The sequence below is a fragment of the Ambystoma mexicanum genome, chromosome 3q, assembly GCF_040938575.1.
Source record: "Ambystoma mexicanum isolate Mex_15411 chromosome 3q, UKY_AmexF1_1, whole genome shotgun sequence".
Classification (NCBI taxonomy): Eukaryota; Metazoa; Chordata; class Amphibia; order Caudata; family Ambystomatidae; genus Ambystoma; species Ambystoma mexicanum.
In genome coordinates, this window is record NC_090926.1 from 1,061,068,502 (window position 1) to 1,061,092,995 (window position 24,494).

General features: G+C 46.2%; 1 protein-coding gene across 1 annotated transcript in view; it reads left to right on the forward strand.

The window, feature by feature from the left end:
* The window catches only part of GCGR (glucagon receptor), an 800,864-nt gene that overhangs the window by 656,344 nt on the left and 120,026 nt on the right, over nt 1-24,494 (forward strand). The window contains exon 10 of the mRNA XM_069655284.1: nt 21,296-21,365. Within this exon, the coding sequence (XP_069511385.1) occupies nt 21,296-21,365 (70 nt within the window). The remainder of the gene's footprint in view (nt 1-21,295; nt 21,366-24,494) is intronic.

The following is a 24,494-nucleotide window of genomic DNA, read 5'->3' on the forward strand; positions in this document are numbered from 1 at the left end:
GCTCCATCCCCATTGCCATTGAGCCCTAAAGGGGCTCGAATGGGAATGGGGATGGACCAGGTCCGGGTTCCTCGGACGAGGAATTACCGGGTCCACCAAGGTTGGGATGGCCCGGTAAGTCCTCATTTGAGGAACCCGGGCCCAGTATGCAGTAAGGAGGCAACCATGCCACTAAATGCGGCATGGTTACCTCCAACCTCGTAATGAGGGCCATTGTTAGGGAACAGCGCAGTGGAGCAAGACGCCGAGAAGACAGAGAAAATGGAGGGAAAGAAAGAGACAGAATAACAACGGAAAAGACATTATAACTCACCTGGAAGACAGCAAGCAGAGTCACAGCTGGTCTGGACCCGACATAAGGGCACACGGACCAGTGAAGCAACTAAGTCCACGGAACGCCCGCTCCAACCACGCATACCTGCACAGAGATGCAGGACCGAGAGTTCAACGCACAAAAACCTATGGTGAGCAATAACCCCAAGGGAGGGGATTTGGACCAGAGGGAGGTAGAAATCCACCCATCACAGAACCAGTATCTTAACCCTTCATTCTCCAGTTATAGGCGCTACCCAATGTCTGGCACATAACCAAGCAGAGCGGGGCCCGGATAGCACTTAGACCTCCATCCAGTATCGTGTGGTGCCCCCATGGATACCAGGTGAGCGTAATAGTTTTTCCATTACACCTCAAACTGGAGCTCAGATTGCTTCTCACGTTCATTGTATCTTCTCGAGTAGATAACCAGTCTCTTGGCGGCCCGACTCTTGACACTGGGTCAGGCAAGCCTTCTTGAATCTTCCTTCGCCTTCAGCTTGTTTTATTCTGCTGCACCACACCTCCAGCCTTTTCATTGGTGGGGTCCAAGTTTGCTAAAATGCATCGTTGGACATCCAGATTCTATACATTCCTATATATATATTGGCGGCACCACCTGCAGTCTATTAACTAGATAGCCAGCCTCATCATTACTTCGTCTACTTGCATTACTGTGTCTGTACATTTGTAAAATGACTTTGCATTTTCTTCGGTGCTTATCCATATGTGCAATCTACAATTCGCTTCCAAAAAGTTGCTTAATTCGCTACTTCGAGTTCAGCTTCTATAAGGTCTATATTCTTTCGTCATTGGCATCTCTTCTGGGTGCATCATTTCTACTTCTGGTGACGTCATCAGTCTTCACTTTCATTCATTTTCACACTTCTTCCAGAACTTCTTTCAGAAGACCATAATTTCTCTGCAGATACATATAGGCCCTCATTACGACCCAGGCGGTAAGTTACCGCCTGGGCCGTGACTTTACCACCATGGCGTAAACTACGTTTACGCCATGGTGGTTGGCGGACTTACCGCCCCATTCCGACCTTGGCGGGGCGGTAAGTCCCCAATCCCCATTTACCCTTCCCCATTCCCATTTTTGCCCCATAGGGCATAATGGGAGTGGGGAAGGCGTTAATTACGCCACCGTAAATTACGGTGGCGTAATTAACTCCATGGTCCCTTAGCGCCATGGATTTTAACACCTGCTAAAAGCAGGTGTTAAGTCCGCCATGGCGCTAAGGGACCTCGTACTCAGGCGGTAAGGGTCGGCGCTGTTTACGGCGCCGTAAACCCCTTACCACCTGAGTTGTAATGAGGGCCATAGTGTTTTCTGACTGGATACCTTGTTTCAAGGACTCTTCACGATATAGGTACCATTACTGGCTTTGAGCATGTCACAATTTCCGGCTGCCAACAAATAGGCAGAATGGAGTGGGACTTCCGGTACAGGTACTTGGCTCTACAAAAGGGAGAGACAAGAACCATAACATTAAAGGTATTGCCCTGTCCCAAGAGGGGACCAGCAGAAATAGGGGTAGAACCAGGATGGTGGGAAAGACTGAAGATGCTTGTGTATGGTAACGTGTACACAGCTGAAGGATGGAAAGAAAGAGTGGTGGGGAGCAAGGCACATACACTCCTAACAGTTCCAGTTTGTACAGTACAAGAAGAGAATGACAAATGCCTAAAAGAAAGGGAAGCAAGTGTGAAGCTACTAACATGGGTAGAGAATGAGGCTGGGCTCATGCCCAAGTACCACTTAAAGGAGCAGAAATATGTTTCCAGAACAACGGTGCAGTGAAGAGTGGAGAAAACAAGGAATGCAAGCAGACAATGAAAGCTCCAGGCATGAAAGTTGGAACATCAGTATTAATGGATCATTATTGGGCCTGCCGATCCAAGGAGTATGAGAAGTTACCACCCAACTGGGGAGGGGTGTGCTCACTGGGGCACATCAACACACCAGCACTAGTAGTACCACAGAAGGACATCAAAATGTACGCGTTTCCTAAAATGAATTGGAAGGAAGACAAGATCTGTAGAGCTAACAAGGGTGAAAAGAGGAAACTATATATCATCAGCAATTGAGGACTGTCATGCCTGCATGCCCTAAGCCCAAACAACAGAGAACTCATACTCACACGGCTCACAGAACAGCCAGACCATTCTACACCCACTGGAGTCTCATTAGCAAACTCCCGAGGAAGCGTCTTTTTTTTATAATAGCACGCACGGAATAACATTCTTCTTCTTCATGTGCAATTGTCAGGGACGCAGGAAATGTCTTCTGTTCCTTTAAATCGGGACATGTCACGTGGTGTTGTTGAAGACGTACGCGTTCACGCGAGTCTTCACGTGACTTGTATTTAAACCCGGAAGGTTTCGGGATCCTTGCTTCTGATCGTTTCCTGTTCGAAGCTTGGAGTTGTGTCCCGCAGCTTCGTTCTATTTCCTCGCGTCTCTACAACGCTTCCTTTGGCAGTCTTTACTACTCCCATTCTACCCAGAGTAGTCGGCTAACTTCACTGCCATCTTTCCACCGCAGTCCTTTGCAGTGCAACGTAAGTCAGCTACCTACGCTCCTTCCATCTAGAGCCGTCGGGACATTTTTCTATCGACATTCCACCGTGTTCCTCAGCGGTGCAACGTAATCAACTACCAATGCACCAATTTCACCTGGAGTCATCGGCCCGTTCCCTCGCCGACATTTACATTGCATTCCTCAGCAGTGCAACGTTCAACAGCCATCCAATGCTCTTTTCTCATTTGGAACCACAGACTGACAACTACATTGCATTGCGTGTCTCCACGGTGCATCATCACAACTTTCTCAGCACTCCCACGCTACTCAGAGCAATCAACTCCCTCCAGCTCCCATTGCTCTAATTCCACTGGGGACAACCGGCTAGTTATTGTAGTCAGTACCTTTTTCTTTCAGTCTGTTGATTTACTCAATCCTTACTAGTTCTTTTAGGGCTTACATGTCATCTCTATAAGGGACCTTGTCTCTCCTTCATCCCATTCCACTTGGGTCTTCCATACCGGACCAGTGCACAGAACTTTAAGGACGCTATCCTGAGTGCACCAACCCGACTCTAGCGCGGCCCTCGTTCCGTTCGGGTTAGTTCCCATACTAACAACCTTCCCAATTTCGTTGCTTCTTGGAGGACCTATGGACTTTGCATTCTACTGGGGACTGTTCCCATCACAGGTTAGTGCTGTTTAGAAAGAGTATTACTTTCAGATTGGGTTTGGTATATACTAAAGTCCCTTTCATTTCTTTTCACAGTCCTGTGATCTTGGTCTCTTACACGCCCTTTCCATTGATTACTCTCTTTAGCTGTCATTTTTCACCCAGCTGGAGAGTTACATTAGTTGGAAGGTCTAAATGTCAACGGACGTCGTCCTACTCCTCTTCGCTTTGGGGCAAGTCCAATTGTATCCTTTTCCATCAGTATCACCCAAGCATAGGTTGTTCAGCAGGACGGAAATGTTCTTCGCATTCCATTGTTCCTGCAGTACAGACCAACACAAATGCAAAATGGCTCCAGATCACGAGGTGGGATCTAATGCAAACAATAAACTTGACTGTTAAGGGCTTCAATGCAATACAAGCAGAGCTCCGAGCAGTACGTTTAATGGCTCTCCAGAATAGATATATTCTGGACCTCCTGTTAGCCATGGAGGGAGGAGTGTGCACCAAAATTGGGTCTTCTTGCTGTACCTTTGTTTCAGCAAATGACGAAGACAACAGGACACTCACTGAAACAGTTAGCAGATTATCACAAGTGCATGCCAAAATGGAAACAGAAACGAATAATGCAGGAAAAGATGAAGGCTGGCTACCATATAACTTCTCATGGGTACCAACATGGATGGCCAATGGACTGAAGGTATTACTTGCAGTATTAGTACCGGTGTTGCTGATGTTCTACATCATCAGAATATGCATCACACAATGCCCAAACATGACTGAAAAGACTGTAGTTGTGAAAGTACTGTTAGAAACAGCTTCTTAGGACAAGATAATAGTAGCTCGAGATACCCTGCGAGCACAGATAACAAGCTGTCCTCTGTTCCCGACTGGAATGGTGTTCGATGACCCTGAGTACTCCAGAGACTATTGGGGAAAATGGTTTTGGTGTAACCCTGGAGGACAATGTTGTTACGTGACATGAAGTTTGGATGACCATGCAAGATTTTATGGACATCTACAGGGAGTGATGAAGATTTGCCTCCCGTGGTTGAAGGTGAACAGGTTTGGAGAAGTGGTCAACAGGTTGACAAGAGGGGGGACTGAAGAGGAGGTCCCTGGAATGGCCCTCATGTCCCTGATGCAAATGTCAGCCCATAGAATGAGAAACAGAAGATGCAACTCACTGTTACGCCTATTACCAGGTGTGCCAGTGTATTCTACATATGCAAAGAGATATTCCCTCAGACGACCCTTTAACCATTATCCAGTTGACAGCTTCAAAGAGACAGGTGCCTCATTGATGGATCAGATTGATGACTGATGACAAGGCCCAGCCGTGATGATGTCACTAGTGACAACACAAAATATCACAAAGTTTGTTAATGTTAATCACAAAGCAAATGTGCATCCCTGCACAAAGATACGTAGAGACACACACGTATACATGAAGAACATACTTACACATTCTATGGACAGATACATGTAAACACTGTCAAGAGCGTTTCCTTTCCTTTAGCCAAATGCATAAATGCAAGAAAGCCAAGCATACATGGACCGAGCTTGCAACCGATTTACTGCAACTAACGATAAGGGACGTGTAAGGAACCTATAAGGCTCTCTCATTACTAACTTCTAGTAAGATATTAGGATGCATAGGAAAACCATAGAATGACTGTAGTAAATACACATGAAAACACAGGCCTCAAATACATGGAGGGAAAAGTGCAGTCCCTGCAGCACAAAGCACAGAGACGGTGTGTGCAGCCAAGGACAAGGGCGGGTGGAACATTCCTGATGCAAAATACAGAATAAAATACTCTGAATTGTAGACGGAAAGGCTCAGTTTTGTGGTTCACGCACATGTGACCCACACGTGACCCAGTAGAGCTGAAAAATGGCTATTTACTCATGGTGAGAAGAGGAGCTGTTTCAGAGAATCAGACAAAATTGTATGGTCTACCAAAAACTGCAACCCGCATGCACTCTCTCAGGCTAGGTGATCAGACAAGTGGCAACAATGGGGAAACATAGTCATTCTCATTACCTTGAAAAGGTACACCAAGCACTGTGAATGAAACAATGTCCCAGGCCTCTGAGTCCAGCTGCAGCCAATCCAGACACTCAGATCATGGGGTGGTGTAGAATGTTGCATGGGCCAATGGTCTTCTAATGGTCTTCGTGCAACCGTGTGACCCTGCAACAAAGTAATAGATAGTTTTGGGGGGAAGCCTCAGGCGAATCCACCTGACATTGGAAGACCAGTGAGACTCCAGATGTGTAAGGGCTCTATAGTTAATATGCCCGAGCGGTTACATGTCATTTCATTGTCGAAGGTTTTTCGCAGGGGTTTTTACTGCAAATTATTTTACAAAAAAAGCTAATCTGATTTTTATTTTTTTATTTTTGGGGGGCCCTTTAATTTGCTATTCTTTTGTCAGGTGTTGTTGAAAGAGCCATGTTTTGGGAGATTTGAGAAATTGGAGAATTGTGGGAGGGTTCCGAGTCGACACGGGGATCGAGTTCCAGATTGTGGATGCATGACAAGAGAAGGATTGTTTTCAGGTTCTCTCTTTGTGGACGAGTTGTGATTCAAGCTGGTTATTCGATTTGCTGCGCAAGGAGTGTGTGCTACCTTATATGTGGAGCTTAGCTGCCAGGTGCATTGGTGTGCTACTCGTGAGTGCTTTGTAGATGATACATGCAGTCTTGCACGGTATCCTGGCAGGATGTGGAAGCCAAAGGAGTTCGCCTAGGATGGGGTGATTTGGTTAAAAGTAAGAAAATGTGTGACGTGTACAGCGCTTTGTAGATGTATTCAGCGATATCGTTCAGTAATATTTTTTACTGCTTTTTCATTTGACTAATTTAAACATAGGGACATTTGGTCGGCATATCAAAAACGTTGAATACAAATTAAGAGTTTAGCAATGGGTGTTCTGGAAACTCATTATTGGTTAAATCATTTTAAAGGCCAGCTGCATTTTGGAATAACATTTACAGTATCTCTTTGTACCTCGTCCAAATGTGTTCCTGTTTATCAAGCTTTCAAAGCTCAAAGACAGGAAGCTAGCATTACTTCATTCTGGTCACATGACTTGTTTAAATGCTCTCTTATTTCCACTTGATGTTGTCCGCTGTGTCAGGATGCCTTTGGTTGATATGGAACACTGACATTTGGGGCAATATCTTCCCATGGCACTGCACACATTGCATTGCACTTCCTTGCAGAAAAGCAGATATACTTTGCATGATTCTTTTTCAGAACTGAAAATTGCACATTAAGGAAATTATCATCTATGGTAGGGCTGTACTGAATAGTGAATTTGCTATTCAGCCGAATACCGAATAGTTGGTCCAAGAATTCATTCGGAGCCCAATAGCCGAATAGTGAGCCGAACATAGACTTGCATAATAGGCTGGCACTTAAGGGGAAAGACACATCAATCCAGGGTTTGCATGGGCAAGGCCCCCAAATTGCAGAATGGGGGGGCAGCGGACCTTGCTCTGTTAGTGCCCCATATTGTTTTGTATTTTAAAACTCTGCACAAGAGGGGTCACCAGGCCTTGCCCCGGCTGCCCCATTTGCACCCCCTAACCCCCAGCAACAATTGCGGTGGTCGCCAGGTCTTGCTTTGGCGGCCCTTGCTGTATTCTTCTTTTATAAATGATTGGGTGGATGCCAGGGCAAGGCCTGGGGACCAACTCCCCCACTCAGCAACAATTGTGGGCGTTGCCTGGACTTGCCCTTGTGACCCCCACAGAGACACTTTGTTTCTAAATGGGATGAATGAGGGGGTCCTCAGGCCAAGGCCTGGAGACACCCCTCTCACCAATTAATGGGTTTCACAGGGTCTTTCAACACCCGCAGCGGCTTTCGTTTTTTAAATGAGAGGAGGGGCCCGCCAGGGCAAGACCAGGTGACTCCTCCAAGCAACAATAGTAGGGATCGCCGGGTCGCGCCCTAGTAGCCCCATCGACTGATTTTTAATTTTTTAAATGATCGGGACGGGCGCCTGAGAAAGCCCAGGTGACCCCCCCCCCCCAGGAACAAGTGCTTGGGTCGCTGGGTATTGTCTTGGTGGCTCCCGCGGCTGCATTTTTTAAAAACGCACTGGGTCTGCCACGGCAAGTCACGACGACCCCCAAGCAACAATTGTTTGGGGGTTGTTGCTGTATTTTAAAGCCGTGGCTGTATTTAAAAAAAAAGAACGAGCTGGGGTGCACCAGAGCAAGGCACAGGGACCCCTCACAAACAATTGCTGGAATCACTGGGTCTTGCCATGGCAGCCCCCGCTGCTGAATTTCTTTTTTAGAAAGCCCCCGCAGAGGCATTCATTTTGTAAACAAGCTGAACAAAGCTTGGTGACCTCCCCAACAATAATTGGCTCCCGCAACTGTATATTTTTCAAAATGAGTGGGGGGGGCCTGCCAGGGCAAGCCACAGTGACCCCCCAGCAGAAATTGCAGGTTTCACAGGGTCTTGCCCTGGCAGCCCCTGCAGCTGCATTTCTTTGAATGAGCGGGGGCCACCAGGGTAAGCCCCGGTGACCCTTCCAGCAACAATTACAGAGGTTGCAGGGTCTTGCCCTGGCGGCCCCCATAGAGGTATATTTTTTTTACCTTCCCTCTGCAACAATTGCAGAGGTTGCAGGGTCTTGCCCTGGCGGCCCCCATAGAGGTATATTTTTTTTACCTTCCCTCTGCAACAATTGCAGAGGTTGCAGGGTCTTGCCCTGGCGGCCCCCATAGAGGTATATTTTTTTTACCTTCCCTCTGCAACAATTGCGATTGTCGCTGGGTCTTACCCTGACGGTCACCATGCCTGCATTTTAGATGCAAGCGCCGGTGACTCCCCATCAACAATTGCAGGCGTTGGCGTGTCTTGCCCTGGCGGCCCATGCAGCTGCATTCTTTTTTTTAAACGAGCTGGGGTGCTGCCACGGCAAGTCCCGGCAACCATCCAGCAATAATTCTGTGGGTCGCCAGGTCTTTTCCTAGCTGCCCCCTTGCTGCATTTCTTTTCAACGAGCCGGGGGGCCCGAGGACGCGACCGGTTGACCCCCCTGTTAGGCCAGATGACTTATGAAATGAGGATGCGACAACGGAGAGGATTGGAACATCTTCATCAATCAAATATCAACTGCGTACTAACTTTTCCTCTTGTGACTCCTCCCCTCTCCCACGTCATCCCTCATGTGGTCTCTCTCTGTCTCTTAAGGGGACAGAGTCTTGTAACATCACCCCCGGACAAATGTCCTGACATCCGCCTAGCACCCTTTGACTAGGAGGGGTGGTCCTCAGATGGTCCGATGGGGCCTTTCATTCCTCTCGCCACCCATGAGTGGTCCTGTTGCATCCGCTGGTTCCATCACTCGGTGACGGGTTTCACCTGGGGGAACCCACAGGTCATCTTGGGTCAGAATCGGGTGGTGGAGGTGTTTCATCTTCTCTCTTAACGAAATGCTTAAATTGGGAACTGATTCTTGTGACTTTTTGTTTGCATTCTCGGCCGTCACCATGGTGCCCTTGATGGCTGTGAAATTGAGCGGCTTCAGTGCACACTAGGCATCAGTCTTCCTAATGGTTGCTTGCTGCACCAGAACTTCATCGCCTACTTGGAACTCCTTGGCCATTGCCCCTTTCCTTAGGTCTGTGTCCGCCCGAGTATTCTCTTTCCTCTCAGTGTCCCTTCTTATGACCTCAGGATCTTCCTCTTGCTGGGTCATCGGATGTCTCATAATGTGGGTGTGGACCTCTTATCGCATCATTAGCTTTGCAGGCGCTTTGTTGGTGGCTTCGTGGGGAGTGTTCCGTAGTCTTGGAGTAACCGACACAGTGCTTGATTGGGGTCAGCACACTAGATGCGAGCTCTCTGCATCATTTTCTTAATGGAGGCCATAAAGCATTCGGTCATTCCATTTACTTGTGGCCATCTGGGGGTAATCTTCTGATGGGTGAACCCCATGTGTTTCGTGAAGGATGCAAACTCGTGACCACTGAATGGGGGCCCGTTGTCAGATGTGATTGTCCCCGGGATGCCCCATTCGCTCAGTACTTCATCGAATGTTGCTGCTATGTGGGTGAATGCAGTGGTTGCTATTTTCTTGACGATTGGGAACCTTGAATGTTCATCAATGAATAGCAGGAGGTAACCTCCCAATTCCATAGGTCCATAAAAGTCAACTGTCATTCTATCCACTGAATTGTCTGGGATGTGCGTTGGTTGGAGTGGGACTGGGGCTTCTGCTTTGACTGTGCATTGACATGCTATGCAGTTCTTCACCCATCTGTCAACCATCGATTCTAAGAAAGGAAACCACACGTGACACCGTAGCTGTCGTTCCATGTTGTTGGCACCCCTGTGTCCCTCATGTGCCGTCTTGATTACCTCTGCCCTGAGCGTCATGGGAATGACTAGCCGACATCCTCTCAGTAGCATTAGATGGTCTTTCACGGCCAGTTCCGTGTGTATCCTTGCAAGCCTGTCCAACTCTTCTCTGCACACCCCCGGGTGGTTTAAAATGGCACGTCAGTAATCATTCCACTTGTTGTTTCCTGTTAGGCTGATTGCTAACGCTGTGGAAGGGTCTGCGGCGGATGCTGCTGCGACCATCTCTAGTGAGATTGCTAGTGGGAGTGCATTGGAGGCTACGCAAGGTTTATGTATTCTGTATCGCCTGCTCCAGCGATAGACGTGCCTGCTGGATGGCGTGAGAGGTAGTTCGCTAGGTTGTTGTCAGCCCCGGGCCTGTGGATAATGTCATAATCATATTCTTGTAGTTCGATGCTCCAGCGTTCTATCTGGGGGGCAGCTTGGTGCAAGGATTTCCGAATAAGGACAGCAGAGTCTGATGGTCCGTGATTTGCGTGAATCTTTTCCCTATGGTGAAGCTATCAAAGTGTTCACACGCCCATACTGCCGCCAGGCTCTCTTTTTCTGCTTGTGAATAAGCCGATTTGGGCTGGCCAGAGCTCTGCTCGCATAGGCAACGATGTGCCTTGGGTGTGTGTCAGGAACATTTGTCTGGGCAAGTATTGCACCTAACCCTATGAGCCTCGCATCCACGATGATTTCTGTGTGCCAGTCGGGGTCGAAGTACGCCAAATGATGGGCTTCTGCCAGAGTGGTTTTGATGGTGTTGATGGACGCATAGTGGGGGATATAATGAGCGCAGTAGCCTGCCACCCCCAGAAATGAGAGAATGTTTGCTACTTGCGTCGGTTCTCGGAGGTGTGAGATTGTGCTGACCTTATCGGGGTCTGGCATCATGCCTTCTGCAGAGAAGATGTGTCTGAAAAATGGTAACTTTATTTTACTGAAACAGCACTTTTCAATGTTAAGTGTCGGACCTACTTCTTGGACAGCAGAACATGTCACCAGTAGTTCAGTGTTGTGATCCTCTCCGGTCTTGCCGAAGACAAGGATGTCATCGCTGTAGTTCAGGGCCCCCCGCACTGGTCTGATGACTTGTCTGATGGCTTCCTGAAAAATTACGGTAGCCGATGAAATGGCAAAGTTAAGGAGTATGTATTGAAATAGGCCATCTTGGGTGGCAACGGTGGTAATGCCCCTTGACTCGGGGTGTAGTTCCATCTGGTGGTACCCCTGATTGAGGACCAATTTACAGAACAGCACAGACTTATTTAGCTGGACAAGCATGTCTTCAATGCGGGGTCCCGGGTGTCGTTCTCTTTGGATGGCGGTGTTGGCCATTCTCATATGTCCTCCTTCTTTAGGCACAATAACCAGAGGTGAAACCCAAGAGGTCGGGCCTGTTGCCAGTTCAATCATGCCAGCGTTGAGCAGCTGATTGAGCTCTTTCGAGACTGCCTCTTGCAAGTCTAACCCTACCCTCCTATGATGCTGGGGAACGGGTCGGACCATGTTGTCTATTTGTAGTTTGATAGGAGGTCCTTTCAATTTCCCCAACCCCTTGCAGAGGAGCGGGAACTTCATCAGGATCGTCTCTTTTGTGATGAGAGTCCTTGGCGTGGGTTTGTGGATCATCATGCAAATGTTCTCTTTCATGTTGCCTTACGGTGCGACTGTATGTATTACATCACCTTCGTGGAAATGGATATTGATGAGTCCAAGGCAGGACGCGGTGTGGTATCTCAGCAGGCATCGCCCCTTTGTTGGGCTTACGTGAATGACTGTGGTTGTAGTTAGTCTCTTGTGTGTGAGTTGGCTCTTGAAGCATCCTATGGAGTGAAGGGGGAGGTTTGCGCCACACTCGAAGATCTTTGAATTGGTTTTGGCTAGCGTCGGTCTTTAGGGAATATGCAGGAGCTCTTGTTCACCCATAACGTTAACGGTGGCACTGGAGTCGGCCAGGAAACAGAACTGTCTCTCGCCAATGTTGATGGTTATCCCGGGTGCCTCCCTTGCTTCCCTGTCATCCAGGATGAGATTTACGTATTCATCTTGAAAATATTGGTCGTAGTCGTCTCCTCCGTATGGGGGTCCAAATTGTTGTTGCGGGTTGTGACTGTGTTATGTTTGTGGGGGCCCGTCGTATTCATCAATGAGGTGCAGGCCTTGATCATGGGGGTCAAAGTCTTGGGAGCAATCTTGGGGGTGGTGCTCTTCTACAGCTCTTACGTAGTGCCTTGGTCCTTGTTGGTAGGGTCTCATCTGCCACAGTTGATGCATCTTTGAGAGAGCGCAGGGCATGTCCTTGAGTGAGGGAACGCCATCCTGCAGCGATAGCACTGTCTTTGTGGTCTGGGACCTGTTTGATTGCCCCCTCCATATTGTGTGACTCCCCTATCACCAGGGCGTTGGTTAGCCGGGTGGACTGCTGCTATGAGTTCGCTCTTGTCTTGTTTGGTGCTAGGATTCCCCGTCATCGACGCTGCTTTTGCGTCTACCCTCTCAAAAATTCTTGCCAGCTCACTTACTTCGTATATTGAGAGTGGCTTTTTAGTAGTTGTATCTTTAGGGTTTGGGGTAGACACCCTTCTATCACCCACAGTCTTATTTCTTCATCCAGTGAGAAAGCGTGTAACTGGCAGTGTGCACCTTTGACTCTCAGGCGAGTGATGAATTCATCGACTGTTTCTTCTCGTCGTTGTGTGCACTGATTGAACATGTAGCTCTCGTAGTCGCGATTGGGTTCAATCACAAGTTTCTTGTTTAGGGCAGTTATCAGTCCGGTTGTTCTTCTCGGGGGATTGTCTTGACAAACATCTTGATTTCACTGCCGACAATGTTAATGAACATGTTTTGTAGATTCAGTGACTTTTCTTTGCCTACTGCTTTTATAAAGTTGTTAAAGTCATCCATCCATTCAACCCACCTCGGTCTGCTTGTGGGGTCATGGAAAACGGGAGTGGCATGCGGTTCATGTGGACCTGGTTGCGGTGGGTAGTGGCGCTGCGTCACTCAATGTGGCAGGTTTGGCATGTGAGGTATGTGGATGACTTTTGATGCTAGCCTCTTAGTAGTATCTGGTCGTTCGGCGCATGTGTGGCCTGTGCGCAAGGTTTCATGTGGATGTTGCCACTGGTGGGCTGTGGGCCTTATGTGTGTCGCTTGGCTGTTCTGTATTTGTTCCTGGTGTTTTGAGTAGGTGGTGTGCTTGCAGGGTGACACACAGGGTCCCCCTGAGCTTGTTGCACAACGGTATGTCTTTCATGCGAGGGGGTGCGCCTTACTTTTCAGCGGGAACGTCTGTGGCTAGTGGAGGACGAAGCCCCCCTTATAACGTGGGCCGGAGTGGCCTGTGGGGGCATATCGTGATGTTTTCAGGACTGCTGGAGTCTTTTGTTAAGGAGGCCGGAGCAGCGTGAGGAGGAAGTGGTGCGTGGTATTGGCGAGAACGCCAGTAATGCAGAGAGGAGGAGGCACCCACCTGCGTGTGTTCTCGCGCTCTCGCAGTGTAGAAAAGGACGGCCGCTGGCGGACTCCCGCACGAGGTGGCACTGGAGTCTGTGTATTGATTCCACACTGGGAGCGTATGGAATGCTCCCGCAGTGCAACCCAGGTTCGGGTGTCTTGGTGCGTCACAGGATCGCTGGCACAACACAGGATGGAGTGTGTGCAGATGGTGCAGTGGAATGGGACGGTGGGTGTTCGGCTGGTGCAGTGAAATTATCCGCCAGCTTGGAGGAAGGACACGGGGTCACGGGTGACCGCCTCGTCACCAGTTGTTAGGCCGGATGGCCTAATGAAATGAGGACACGACTCCGGATAGAATTGGAATATCTTCTTTAATCAAATATCAGCTGCGTACTAACTTTTCCCCTTTTGACTCCTCCCTATCCCACGTCATCCCCCATGTGGTCTCTCTCTGTCTCTTAAGGGGACAGAGTCTCGTAACACCCACAGCAACAAATGCTAATGTTATCAACTAATTTGACAATTGCCCCATTAGTCTTAATTTTATGTAATGACAGTCTTTCGTTGATCATTTGTTATACTGATTTAATTCCAGACTATGCAAATGCACTACAGAGCATTTGAGGTTAATTTGAAGCTTTGGGCAGACAACACATGACGTTTTACAAAGTTTGGATAGTTTGGCAAATTTACATTTGCTTTATTTTTAATGAATTCTGACAGTGGGTGTCTAGTTGAAATGTGAAAATATGACTTCCAAATGTCATTTGGTTACTGTTGCCGCCACCCATCTCTTCCTTCATGTGCCAAATCGCTGATAGGAGGTCTGGGTCCAATCCCGGCTTCTTGTAAGACCACCTGTGTTCTCGTTGGCATTTTAATTCATCTCTACCTACGTTATTTGCCTCATCTTCAAAAATCTAAAGGACAGAAAGAAGCACTATATCTATTACTGCCCATGGTTATTTACCCACAATCTACATCAACGAGTTCCTTGTGGCATCATCTGTGTCATGGCCCGGGTGTCGTTCTGTGCCTCTGGCTTGTAACCATCTGATCCCATGAGCGGTTAAAGTCTTCTTCTATATTGGTCCTAAGGCTATCCATGCCAATCCATGAATCCATGTGCAATTCACATACAAGATACTGTACATTACACAAGCCCACGATTGTGCCTTCACATGGTTTATAGTCATTCCATCGACAGCCAAAGCATCTATGACATACCGTCTGAGAAAAAGCATCTAAAAAAAAGCATCTAATGCATTTTTTGACATTATTTTATTTTTAATGGATGGGGGGGTCCCCACCCATCCCCCCTTTTTTAACCTTTAAAACCCGGTTTTATTAAACTAAACCCTTTACCATCTAGAAAATTGCATTAGATGCTTTTTGTTTTAGATGGTATGGCTGTTGATGCTTTGGTTGTCGATGCAATGACCGGATACCCATTCACATGTAAGCCATACTTTTTACACCGTGACAATCAAAACATCAGCACTTTCAGCGATATATGTAAATATGAAGCTTTCTTCCCTATGATTTCCATTGACCCTCCACTTAACATGTTTTGTTCCTTGGTTTGAAGATATCGCATCGCATCCATCCTCGGCGTCTCCTGGCAGTCCTAACTTGCCTGTCCGGTTTCGTTTTCATTTGCTGCATTTACAGGATTTGGGAAACACGCCGGCCCGTGTCTCCTCTTGTGCATATTTTCCTGTGCTTATGTAACACTTCTGACATTGACGAACAATGTTTTCTTCAATTTGTTACATTTAGGGAACTGTCCCAAATCTTTTGTTGTCAGCTGTGGATTCACAGCTAAATGTGGTCATCAATTACTGTGGAGGTTTCAAGCCTTCTTGCTCAAACAGATGAGCGCTGGCCTTTCTGATGGCTCTTAGGATTTCTTTTAATGAAAGCTCACCATTTGTCATGGGTTTTGGGCTTGACACCTGCTTACACTAAACTCTTGATTTGGAAATCTTTCAAAGTTGCATTTTCAGCTTTTCCACTAAGTCATGTTCCTGTGACTTGTTTAGTAAAACACTGGCTTAGACCATTCCTATTCATTCACATGAATAAGCATTTAAAATTAATATGGTTAGCTAATAGTTTTACATGGCAGAATTAACATTATTCTTTGTGCCAGTCCACCTTGTATTAACATAACCCCAAGGCCATTTAGAGCATGTTTTATTTTGAAAATATTTTCTGTGCATTTGTGTGAAGGCTCATGCATGCATCTATTTCATTGCTGTCCTATTAGAATGTAATGGTTTTGGTGTAAATCTCAAAAAAAAGATTATTCTTGCTTTCTCATTTCCTAAAATGTTTTAACCTTGTGCCTTCAATTCATGGAAAATCATTGCCATTGTTGGATTTTGGGGAATCTGGCATTTGTTCAGTATTGTTTGCAATTGCACAATCGCACTAACTGCTGCCCAAATTGCACAAACATGCAATTGTTTATATGGTGTAATGAAGCAGAGTAAGAACCAGACACAGGAATTGAGATGACTGCTATAGAGGTTTATCAAAGAAAAAAGAAGAGTTGAAGAAAGACCTATCTCACCCTATCTCTATGACGGCTTTCCCTCCCTGAAGGACGTTGGTGCCCGAATGTCCAAAAAGTAAATAGTTCTCCATCCTGTGTCCAAAATTGTAACCTGGCCCTTACAAGCTGAACTCAAAGGAAAGTGCAAAGGGGCATAGTCTTTCAACTGGTCATCTATAGCTTTCTCCAATCTTCCAACATAAAGTCCCAGAATGGGTGTAGAAATAACAAAATACTCAAAGTTCCACAATCGTCAGGAGGGGCGTTCACCTGTGTTTCTCAGATTCTCCTCGGATTATTCTCACATTTCTCGGTAGATGTGTCTGGTGAGATCTTCAATCACTTTATAGTTCATAAATGCAATAGTGAAAGCAGACTGGTTCTTCCTTTACTTTCTCTTCTGCAACATGTTATTTCTCAGTTCAGGGGGCTCTATTCCCTATCCCCCTGATTTCCACACATTCAAGTAATTCTCTACTTTCCTAGTTTCTTATAGATTTGCGCCTGAGTCTCAGTCTCGCATCAATTTGCATGGTATATTGTACTAGCAGAACTTTCTTGCCTTCTATCATATGTTGCTTCCACTTCAGGGTGTATGGTTCCCCTCCCCAGGATTTCACTTAGGTTCTTCACTGTCATACTTCTCTTTCCCAGTTAATGTGATTTATCTACTCCAGGGGGTATGGCTTCCTTCCCTTGTATTTCACACACTCAAGGGATCTTATTCATGTATCTCTTAACTTATCTTGCAATTGGGTGCAGGTTCCAGACTCGCAGCAAGTTGCCTGGTGTACTCCCCTGCTAGGGCTTCCACATGATTGACTTTATCTTTTGGGAGCAGGTCTTGGACAGGGCTTATTATAATATTCACTTTATGATTTTGGGTGTAGGTTCCAGACTCGCAGCAAGATGCCTGGTGTACTCCCCTGCTAGGGCTTCCACATGATTGACTTTATCTTTTGGGAGCAGGTCTTGGACAGGGCTTATTATAATATTCGCTTTATGATTTTGGGTGCAGGTTCCAGACTCGCAGCAAGTTGCCTGGTGTACTCCCCTGCTAGGCCTTCCACATGATTGACTTTATCTTTTGGGAGCAGGTCTTGGACAGGGCTTATTATAATATTCGCTTTATGATTTTGGGTGCAGGTTCCAGACTCGCAGCAAGATGCCTGGTGTACTCCCCTGCTAGGGCTTCCACATGATTGACTTTATCTTTTGGGAGCAGGTCTTGGACAGGGCTTATTATAATATTCGCTTTATGATTTTGGGTGCAGGTTCCAGACTCGCAGCAAGTTGCCTGGTGTACTCCCCTGCTAGGGCTTCCACATGATTGACTTTATCTTTTGGGAGCAGGTCTTGGACAGGGCTTATCATAATATTCGCTTTATGATTTTGGGTGCAGGTTCCAGACTCGCAGCAAGTTGCCTGGTGTACTCCCCTGCTAGGGCTTCCACATGATTGACTTTATCTTTTGGGAGCAGGTCTTGGACAGGGCTTATTATAATATTCGCTTTATGATTTTGGGTGCAGGTTCCAGACTCGCAGCAAGATGCCTGGTATACTCCCCTGCTAGGGCTTCCAAATGATTGACTTTATCTTTTGGGAGCAGGTCTTGGACAGGGCTTATTATAATATTCGCTTCATGATTTTGGGTGCAGGTTCCAGACTCGCAGCAAGTTGCCTGGTGTACTCCCCTGCTAGGCCTTCCACATGATTGACTTTATCTTTTGGGAGCAGGTCTTGGACAGGGCTTATTATAATATTTGCTTTAAGATTTTGGGTGCAGGTTCCAGACTCGCAGCAAGTTGCCTGGTGTACTCTCCTGCTAGGCCTTCCACATGATTGACTTTATCTTTTGGGAGCAGGTCTTGGACAGGGCTTATCATAATATTCGCTTTATGATTTTGGGTGCAGGTTCCAGACTCGCAGCAAGTTGCCTGGTGTACTCCCCTGCTAGGGCTTCCACATGATTGACTTTATCTTTTGGGAGCAGGTCTTGGACAGGGCTTATCATAATATTCGCTTTATGATTTTGGGTGCAGGTCCCAGAATCGCAATCACACGCCCGCTATACTCTCTTGCCAGGGCCTTCTCATATAACTACAATAGAAAGGGGTATGGTTCTTCCCTTGTGCTCTCACTTAAATGTTCATGCCTTGTTTCCCAGTTTACCCATCACTGGGACGTATGCAGCTTGGAGCAGGGCAAAGGGGTCTCTTGTTTCCCTGGGTCCCCTTTCAGACTCTCAGGCACTCTCCCTGCATCCCAGCCCTTGTACATTGCGCTCACCGGTTATGGAACCTCTGCCTTTCCCACGCTTCGGTGAGTCGCTAACCAGCTCTCGCGGCTTGGCGTACTACTGGCAGCACGTTCCAGCAGCATCTTGGTGTCGGCTTGCTACTCCGACTCCCCACGCCAGTATCAAGCATCCGCTCTGGCTCCCTTCATCGGCCTGCCTTCTGCCACCGCCTCAGAGCTTTTGGGGACATGTCACTGGCTCGCACACTGACTTCTCCCCACCTGCTGCTCTAGACAGCACTGTTGCAGCCCCCACACCACTCGCTAAACTCCCAGCCATGGCTAGGAGGAAGCAGTCTCCCTTTTCCTTGCGCCGCTGGGATTTAAATGTCCCAGCATATTTTGGCTCCAACCAACCACTAGAGTTCCCCTCTAGGTTCATAGCTTCAGTGTGCTGCATTACTCCTTTTTTTCTTCCTCGTCCCAGTACATTTGCAAGAAAGTATTAAACAGAGTCCTATTGTCAGTACAAATTGGTTGCACTGGATCTATATTACAATTGGCCATATATGTTTGGGAATGTAATGAGTTATCATCCCCTGAGTGGAAAGGGGGATACCATGTTTCATCCGAAGATGTCTCCCCTCTCCTAAGAGGGTTGTCTCCCCCCATGTGGACCTCCCTCACATATCACCCCCAAGGTTAGAATCAGGCAGCTTCTGCCTTTCCCTGGCCACATGGGGAGAGATTTGCTCCCAGAAAGGAGGGATGACATCGCCAGATTCATCCCACTGGGCAATAATACAATTGTGTGACCACGTGTTCAAGTCATTACATGTCCACCTGCCATCAAAGCATCTTCTTGCTCTGCACTACCTGCACACAAATACGTGTCTTACTAAAGGTTTGACATAACACATTTTCCTGAGTTGAGAGTATTTATTTCTTTTGTCTAAAATTTACTGTGGGTTTCTCCATAGATTTTATGTAATATTTTCAGAATTCAATTTATTTTGCCATTTTCATTTTTGTTTTACTCTTCCACGAAAGGATACAGTTTGTAGGCAGACACTTTTTATGTATATCATGTGGTTATTTTTCACTCCACTTTTAATTCAATGATTTCAGAATTGCATAGTTTTTGAATTCCTGATGTTATGCTAATGTCCTATTAAATAGTTGCACTGCCCCCTCTGCTCGTCCTCAGCTGCCCCCTCTCCTCCCATTCCTGCAAGCAGGGTAGTTCCGACACCTCCAATGCTGGGTGCCTCGTCGCACAATATAAAGAGGACCTCTGACCCCCCCCCCACCTCATACAAAAGTATGAGGTGCGGGGGTCAGAGGTCCTCTGCGGTGCTGAGAAGACTCTCAGGGGTCCCGTCATAGATCCACGGAGGGTAGAGGTGAAGATGAGTCATCAGATGGTCTCTTGAGAATCGAAGATTTGGGTGCTGCATGTGATTGTACTGTATTAAGATTCTGCCTCATATTAATAAAGTCCTGAAGTACCTCACTCTGTCTATCCTTTCTACTTCCCTTTCCTCGAATGTCTACCTCGCCTGTTGTTTTCTACGTCCTTCTCTTACCTTTGTTTTCTTTCCCTTCCCTCTTTCTCTCTCTTCCTTTGCTCTCGCTGTTTTCTCTCTTTCTCTCTGGTTTCCTTTATGCCTGCCGTTTCCCTTTATTTTCATTTGCTCTGTCTCCCTGGGTCGTTTCCCCTTATTATCACCCCTTTCGCTGTATGTATTTGGTGTCTCCATAACCCTTTCACTTGCTTCATTTGCTTTCTCATTTCCCACTTCTCCTATTTTTCTGCGCTCCCTCCATTTCCCCTATCACTCCCTTTGGTCTCTTTGCCTTTATTCTTTGTCATCTTGCTTTCTCTTCCTTTGCTCTCTCATTGCCATATTTGTATCTCTTCCTTTGCTTTTCCATCGTCCCCTTTCTATTGCTTCCTCTGCTCTCGCCGACATTCTATTGCCTCCTTTTCTCTCTCCCTGACTCAATCTTTTTCTTTCTCCTCCTTTGCTCCATCCCCCATTGTATATCTTCCTTTGCTCACTCCTCTGCCCTCTTCCTATTGCTTCCTTTGCTCTTTCCCTCACTCAATCGTTTTCCATATCCTCCATTGCTCTGTCCTTTGCCCCATTGTATTTCTTCCTTTGCTCTCTCCCTTGCTCACTTTCTATTGCTTCCTTTGCTTTCCCTCACACTTTCTATCTCCTCCTTTGCTCCTTCCCCCATTGTATATCTTCCTTTGCTCACACCTTTGAACTCTTTCTATTGCTTCCTTTGCTCTTTCCCTCGCTCAATTTCTCTTTCTTTGCTCCCTGACTCCCATTGTATCACTCCTTTGCCCTCTTCTTATTGCTTCCTTTGCTTTTTCCCTCACTCAATCTTTTTCCATTTCCTACATTGCTCTGTCCTTTGCCCCATTGTATTTCTTCCTTTGCTCTCCCTTGCCCTCTTTCTATTGCTTCCTTTGCTTTCCCTCACTCTTTCTATCTCCTCCTTTGCTCCGTCCACCATTGTATATCTTCCTTTGCTCACACCTTTGAACTCTTTCTATTGCTTCCTTTGCTCTTTCCCTCGCTCTCTTTCTTTGTTCCCTGACTCCCATTTTATCACTCCTTTGCTCTCTCCTCCGCACTCTTTCTATTGCTTCCTTCGCTCTCCCTCACTCACTCTTTTTCTATATCCTCCTTTGCTCCGTCCTTTGCCCCATTCTATTTATTCCATTGTTCTCCCTTATCCTCTTTCTATTGCTTCCTTTGCTCTCTCTCTCACTCTTTCCATCTCCTCCTTTGCTACGTCCCAAATTGTATATCTTCCTTTGCTCACACTTTGCCCTCTTTCTATTGCTTCCTTTGCTCTTTCCCTCACTCCTTTTTCCTTCTTTGCTCCCTCACTTCCATTGTATCACTCCTTTGCTCTCTCTTTCACCCTCTAATGCTTCCTTTGCTCTTTCCCTCTCTCTCGTTCCATCTCCTTCTTTGCTCCATCGCTCCCATTGTATCACTCCTTTTCCCACTCCTTCACTCTCGTTCTGTTGATTCCTTTGCTCGCTCCCTTGCCCTCTATCCATCTCCTCATTTGTTCTCTCGCTTGCTACCTTTCTATCTTTTGCTCTGCTCTTCCCCTGCAGGTGCTGGAGCAGTAACCATAACATGGGTTTTTGGTGGATCCTGCGTGCTCCTGTTTTCCTAGCAATATTGGTAAGTTGCCTGCCAATTAATCCCTAATCAGTGCATGAAGTGAAACTAGCAGGTGCTCAGCCTCACATTCCGTGCTGTCTCCTCAGAAGTGCCGGCACTGTCTCTGTAGGAGGTCCACCAGCCTTCTGATGAGGTGCAGATTTTTGTTCTCGGAGACTGACTTGACCCTGAGTTTTCTTGTTTTAGACATTGCATGCTCTGCTTTAGTGTTAGATGGACCATACCTGCACCCAGACGTAGGCACAGAGGCGTAGCCATGATTGTCTAACAAGCGAGGCCCGAAGCTAATACAGTTGGTCTCACGTGAGCCTGCAGAGGGAAGGGGGTCTGTTCTGCCCCTGGCCGCATGCGCAGAAGCGACCAAGTGTAGCGAAGGAGCATGAACCAACCAAAGGGGTTTCTGGGGGTTCTCTCCCCAATTCAAATGAAACATTAAAATGGTACATTCTGCAGTAAATGCTCTGTTACAAAAAGACACTCAGTTTTGTAGGGTAAAACATGAACAAATCCTATAGATGCCAAATCACCAACAATGCACAGGAGCATGTTCTAAAGCATTTTCATACTTCCTTTGCCCACTATATGCCAGCACTCTCCCAGTGTAATGTTTTTGTGCAAGATGATTGTGTCCAGACATGTCCATGCTGGGATTCCCGTCAAAGAACATACTCATGTGTGCTTTTCCCATAATGCCAGTAATGATACTATAAAAAATATCTTCATGCTGCTCTGCCAATATATGCCCGTATCCCACATAAAAACATGCTCCCATTGGCTTTGCCCTAATGCCAGTAAACAACACCCATGCCACATCAAGAAAACATGTCCTTGCTGTCTAAACAAATGTCCCTGCATATAATGTTGTATTTTCCTATAATGCCAGTAGAAAATAAATGCCATTCCACGGTAAAAGAAACATTGCCTAGTTTGCTGCACAAATGTCCCATGTAAACACGCTCATCATGTTGACTTTGACCTTGACACCAGTAAGAAAAATGCCATCACAAAGTAAGGAAACATGGCCTCCCCTATCTAAGAACACTCATAAGGTTGGCTTTGTCCTTAATTCGGGTACACAATTCCATGCCACAGTATGAAAAGATCCAGGCTGCCAGACCCATTGTAGTACCCTTCCCCACTCCAACCACTCCTCCATGCAATAACACTCATCAAGATGTCTTTGCTTTGCATAAAAATGCCAGTAAAACATGTCCTGCCCCAGTCAGAAAATGTTCATGCTTGAATGCCCTCCTGGACCACAGCCTCACCTTTTGTACACACACATAGGCGGGCACTACCCGCTCCTCAGATGTGCATAGAGGGGCAGTGTGAAATTTGCACCTTACTTTAATAGCACATGCAAACATATGCACTGTCCCTTTTTATGAAATGGTACAATTTTTTTGTGACTCAATTTTTATTAACTTTTGTAAAGTAGCAAGACATTTAAGACACTGTATGTGTAATACAACATCTTGTCATTCAATCTTATATTTACGTTTTTATAAGGTTTACAATCATAACAGATAAGATAAACATACATCAGGAAAAAAAACATTTCAACAAAACAAAATCGACACGAACATATAACACAAGAATCATCACAATAGGTTAAACCTCACTAAGTAACATGTAGAGGATAAAAAGACATTTTAGGTTTCCTGTTCTAGGAACCTACCCCGCATCTTATCAAATAAGTTCATTTTTTTCTCTCTGAAAAGGATAATGCTCTCCATTCGGGCCACCTGTATTAGGTCTGAGATCTATTCTGCAAACTTAGGTTTTTCCACATCTTTCCACTTCCTTAGAATAACTTTTTTGGCAGAGTTAGAAGCCCTGTAAAACCAACATCTTTGAGGATATGTGAGTTCAGCCACCAATTCATCTTCGCCCAGAATCACACTTGCATAGTCGAAATCCACATCAAGCTTGAGAACCTCATTCATTTTCATTGAAACCTTCCTCCAGTAGTGCCTCAGTTCATAGCATTACCAAATCATAGGTTCAAATGTCCCTTTAGTATGTCTGCATTTCCAGCATGCCTCTGAGTCAAGAAGGCCCCTTACATGTTGCCTTTCAGGTGTCCAAAAAATCCTGTTCAATATCTTGATCTGACGACTTCTCTCACCGAGATTTAGAGATGTTAAAAGCCAAATCTTTGCAAATTTTTGACCACCTATTTTTGCTCATCTCTGTGTCAAGAGTATCTGACCATTTGACCAATAATTCTGAGTTTGACTCCTTGTATTGACTCAGACTTTTGTACACTCTTGAGGCCATGTGGACTTCTGCTTTATATTCCTTCAGCCAGGGATGCCACCCATTGTCTACATCAGGAATTTTGTTCATCAGTGCCTCCTTTAGCTTTCTATATTCCACCAGAGTACAATCCAGGAGACCTTTACTTGTGGACAATTGATTAAAATTGAGCCATTTTCATCCATCCATTAGGTCTTCCAGATACTGGATGCACCCTAGCAGCCAGTTCGGCCAGAGAAGGGATTTGCCATCTACCTTTATGTCAGGATATAGCCAGATTGAGGTGATGGAATTATCTACTATATCCTGTTTGCTTTTCTTCATAAGAGCTCACCAACATGTTCAGATAAAAGTTGTTGGCGGAAAGGATTTGCTGCCAGCTCCACCCACAGAAGTAAGAATAGCTCTAGGGGGGAGAGGGGAAGATCTACTCGTCTCCGCCTGCGTCCAAACATCATTCGAGTTTTCCATGAATGGGACTAAGTGCCTTGCAGCAAACGCCAAATGGTAGTTGTCAAAGTCCGGAACACCAAGGCCACCTCTTCCCTGAGACAATTGCAGTTTCCACAATTTCAGACAAGGCTGCTTACCTTCCCATAGAAAACTTTGAATCAAGCTCTCAATTTTCTTCATAAAACACCTTTTTGATCTGCAATGGAATCGTATTCAACACATAATTGATTCTTGGAGTCAACGTCATTTTGCAGGTGTGACTCAAAATTTTGGGTAGCACAAGCAAGATTGAACTCCATCATTCTCGACATATCTTTTGTCAACCAAATCCCTAAATAACGCTTCTTATCAGGACACAAATTAAATCCATATGCACTCATTTATTTGATTATTTAAATTCTTGTTACGCGCCACATG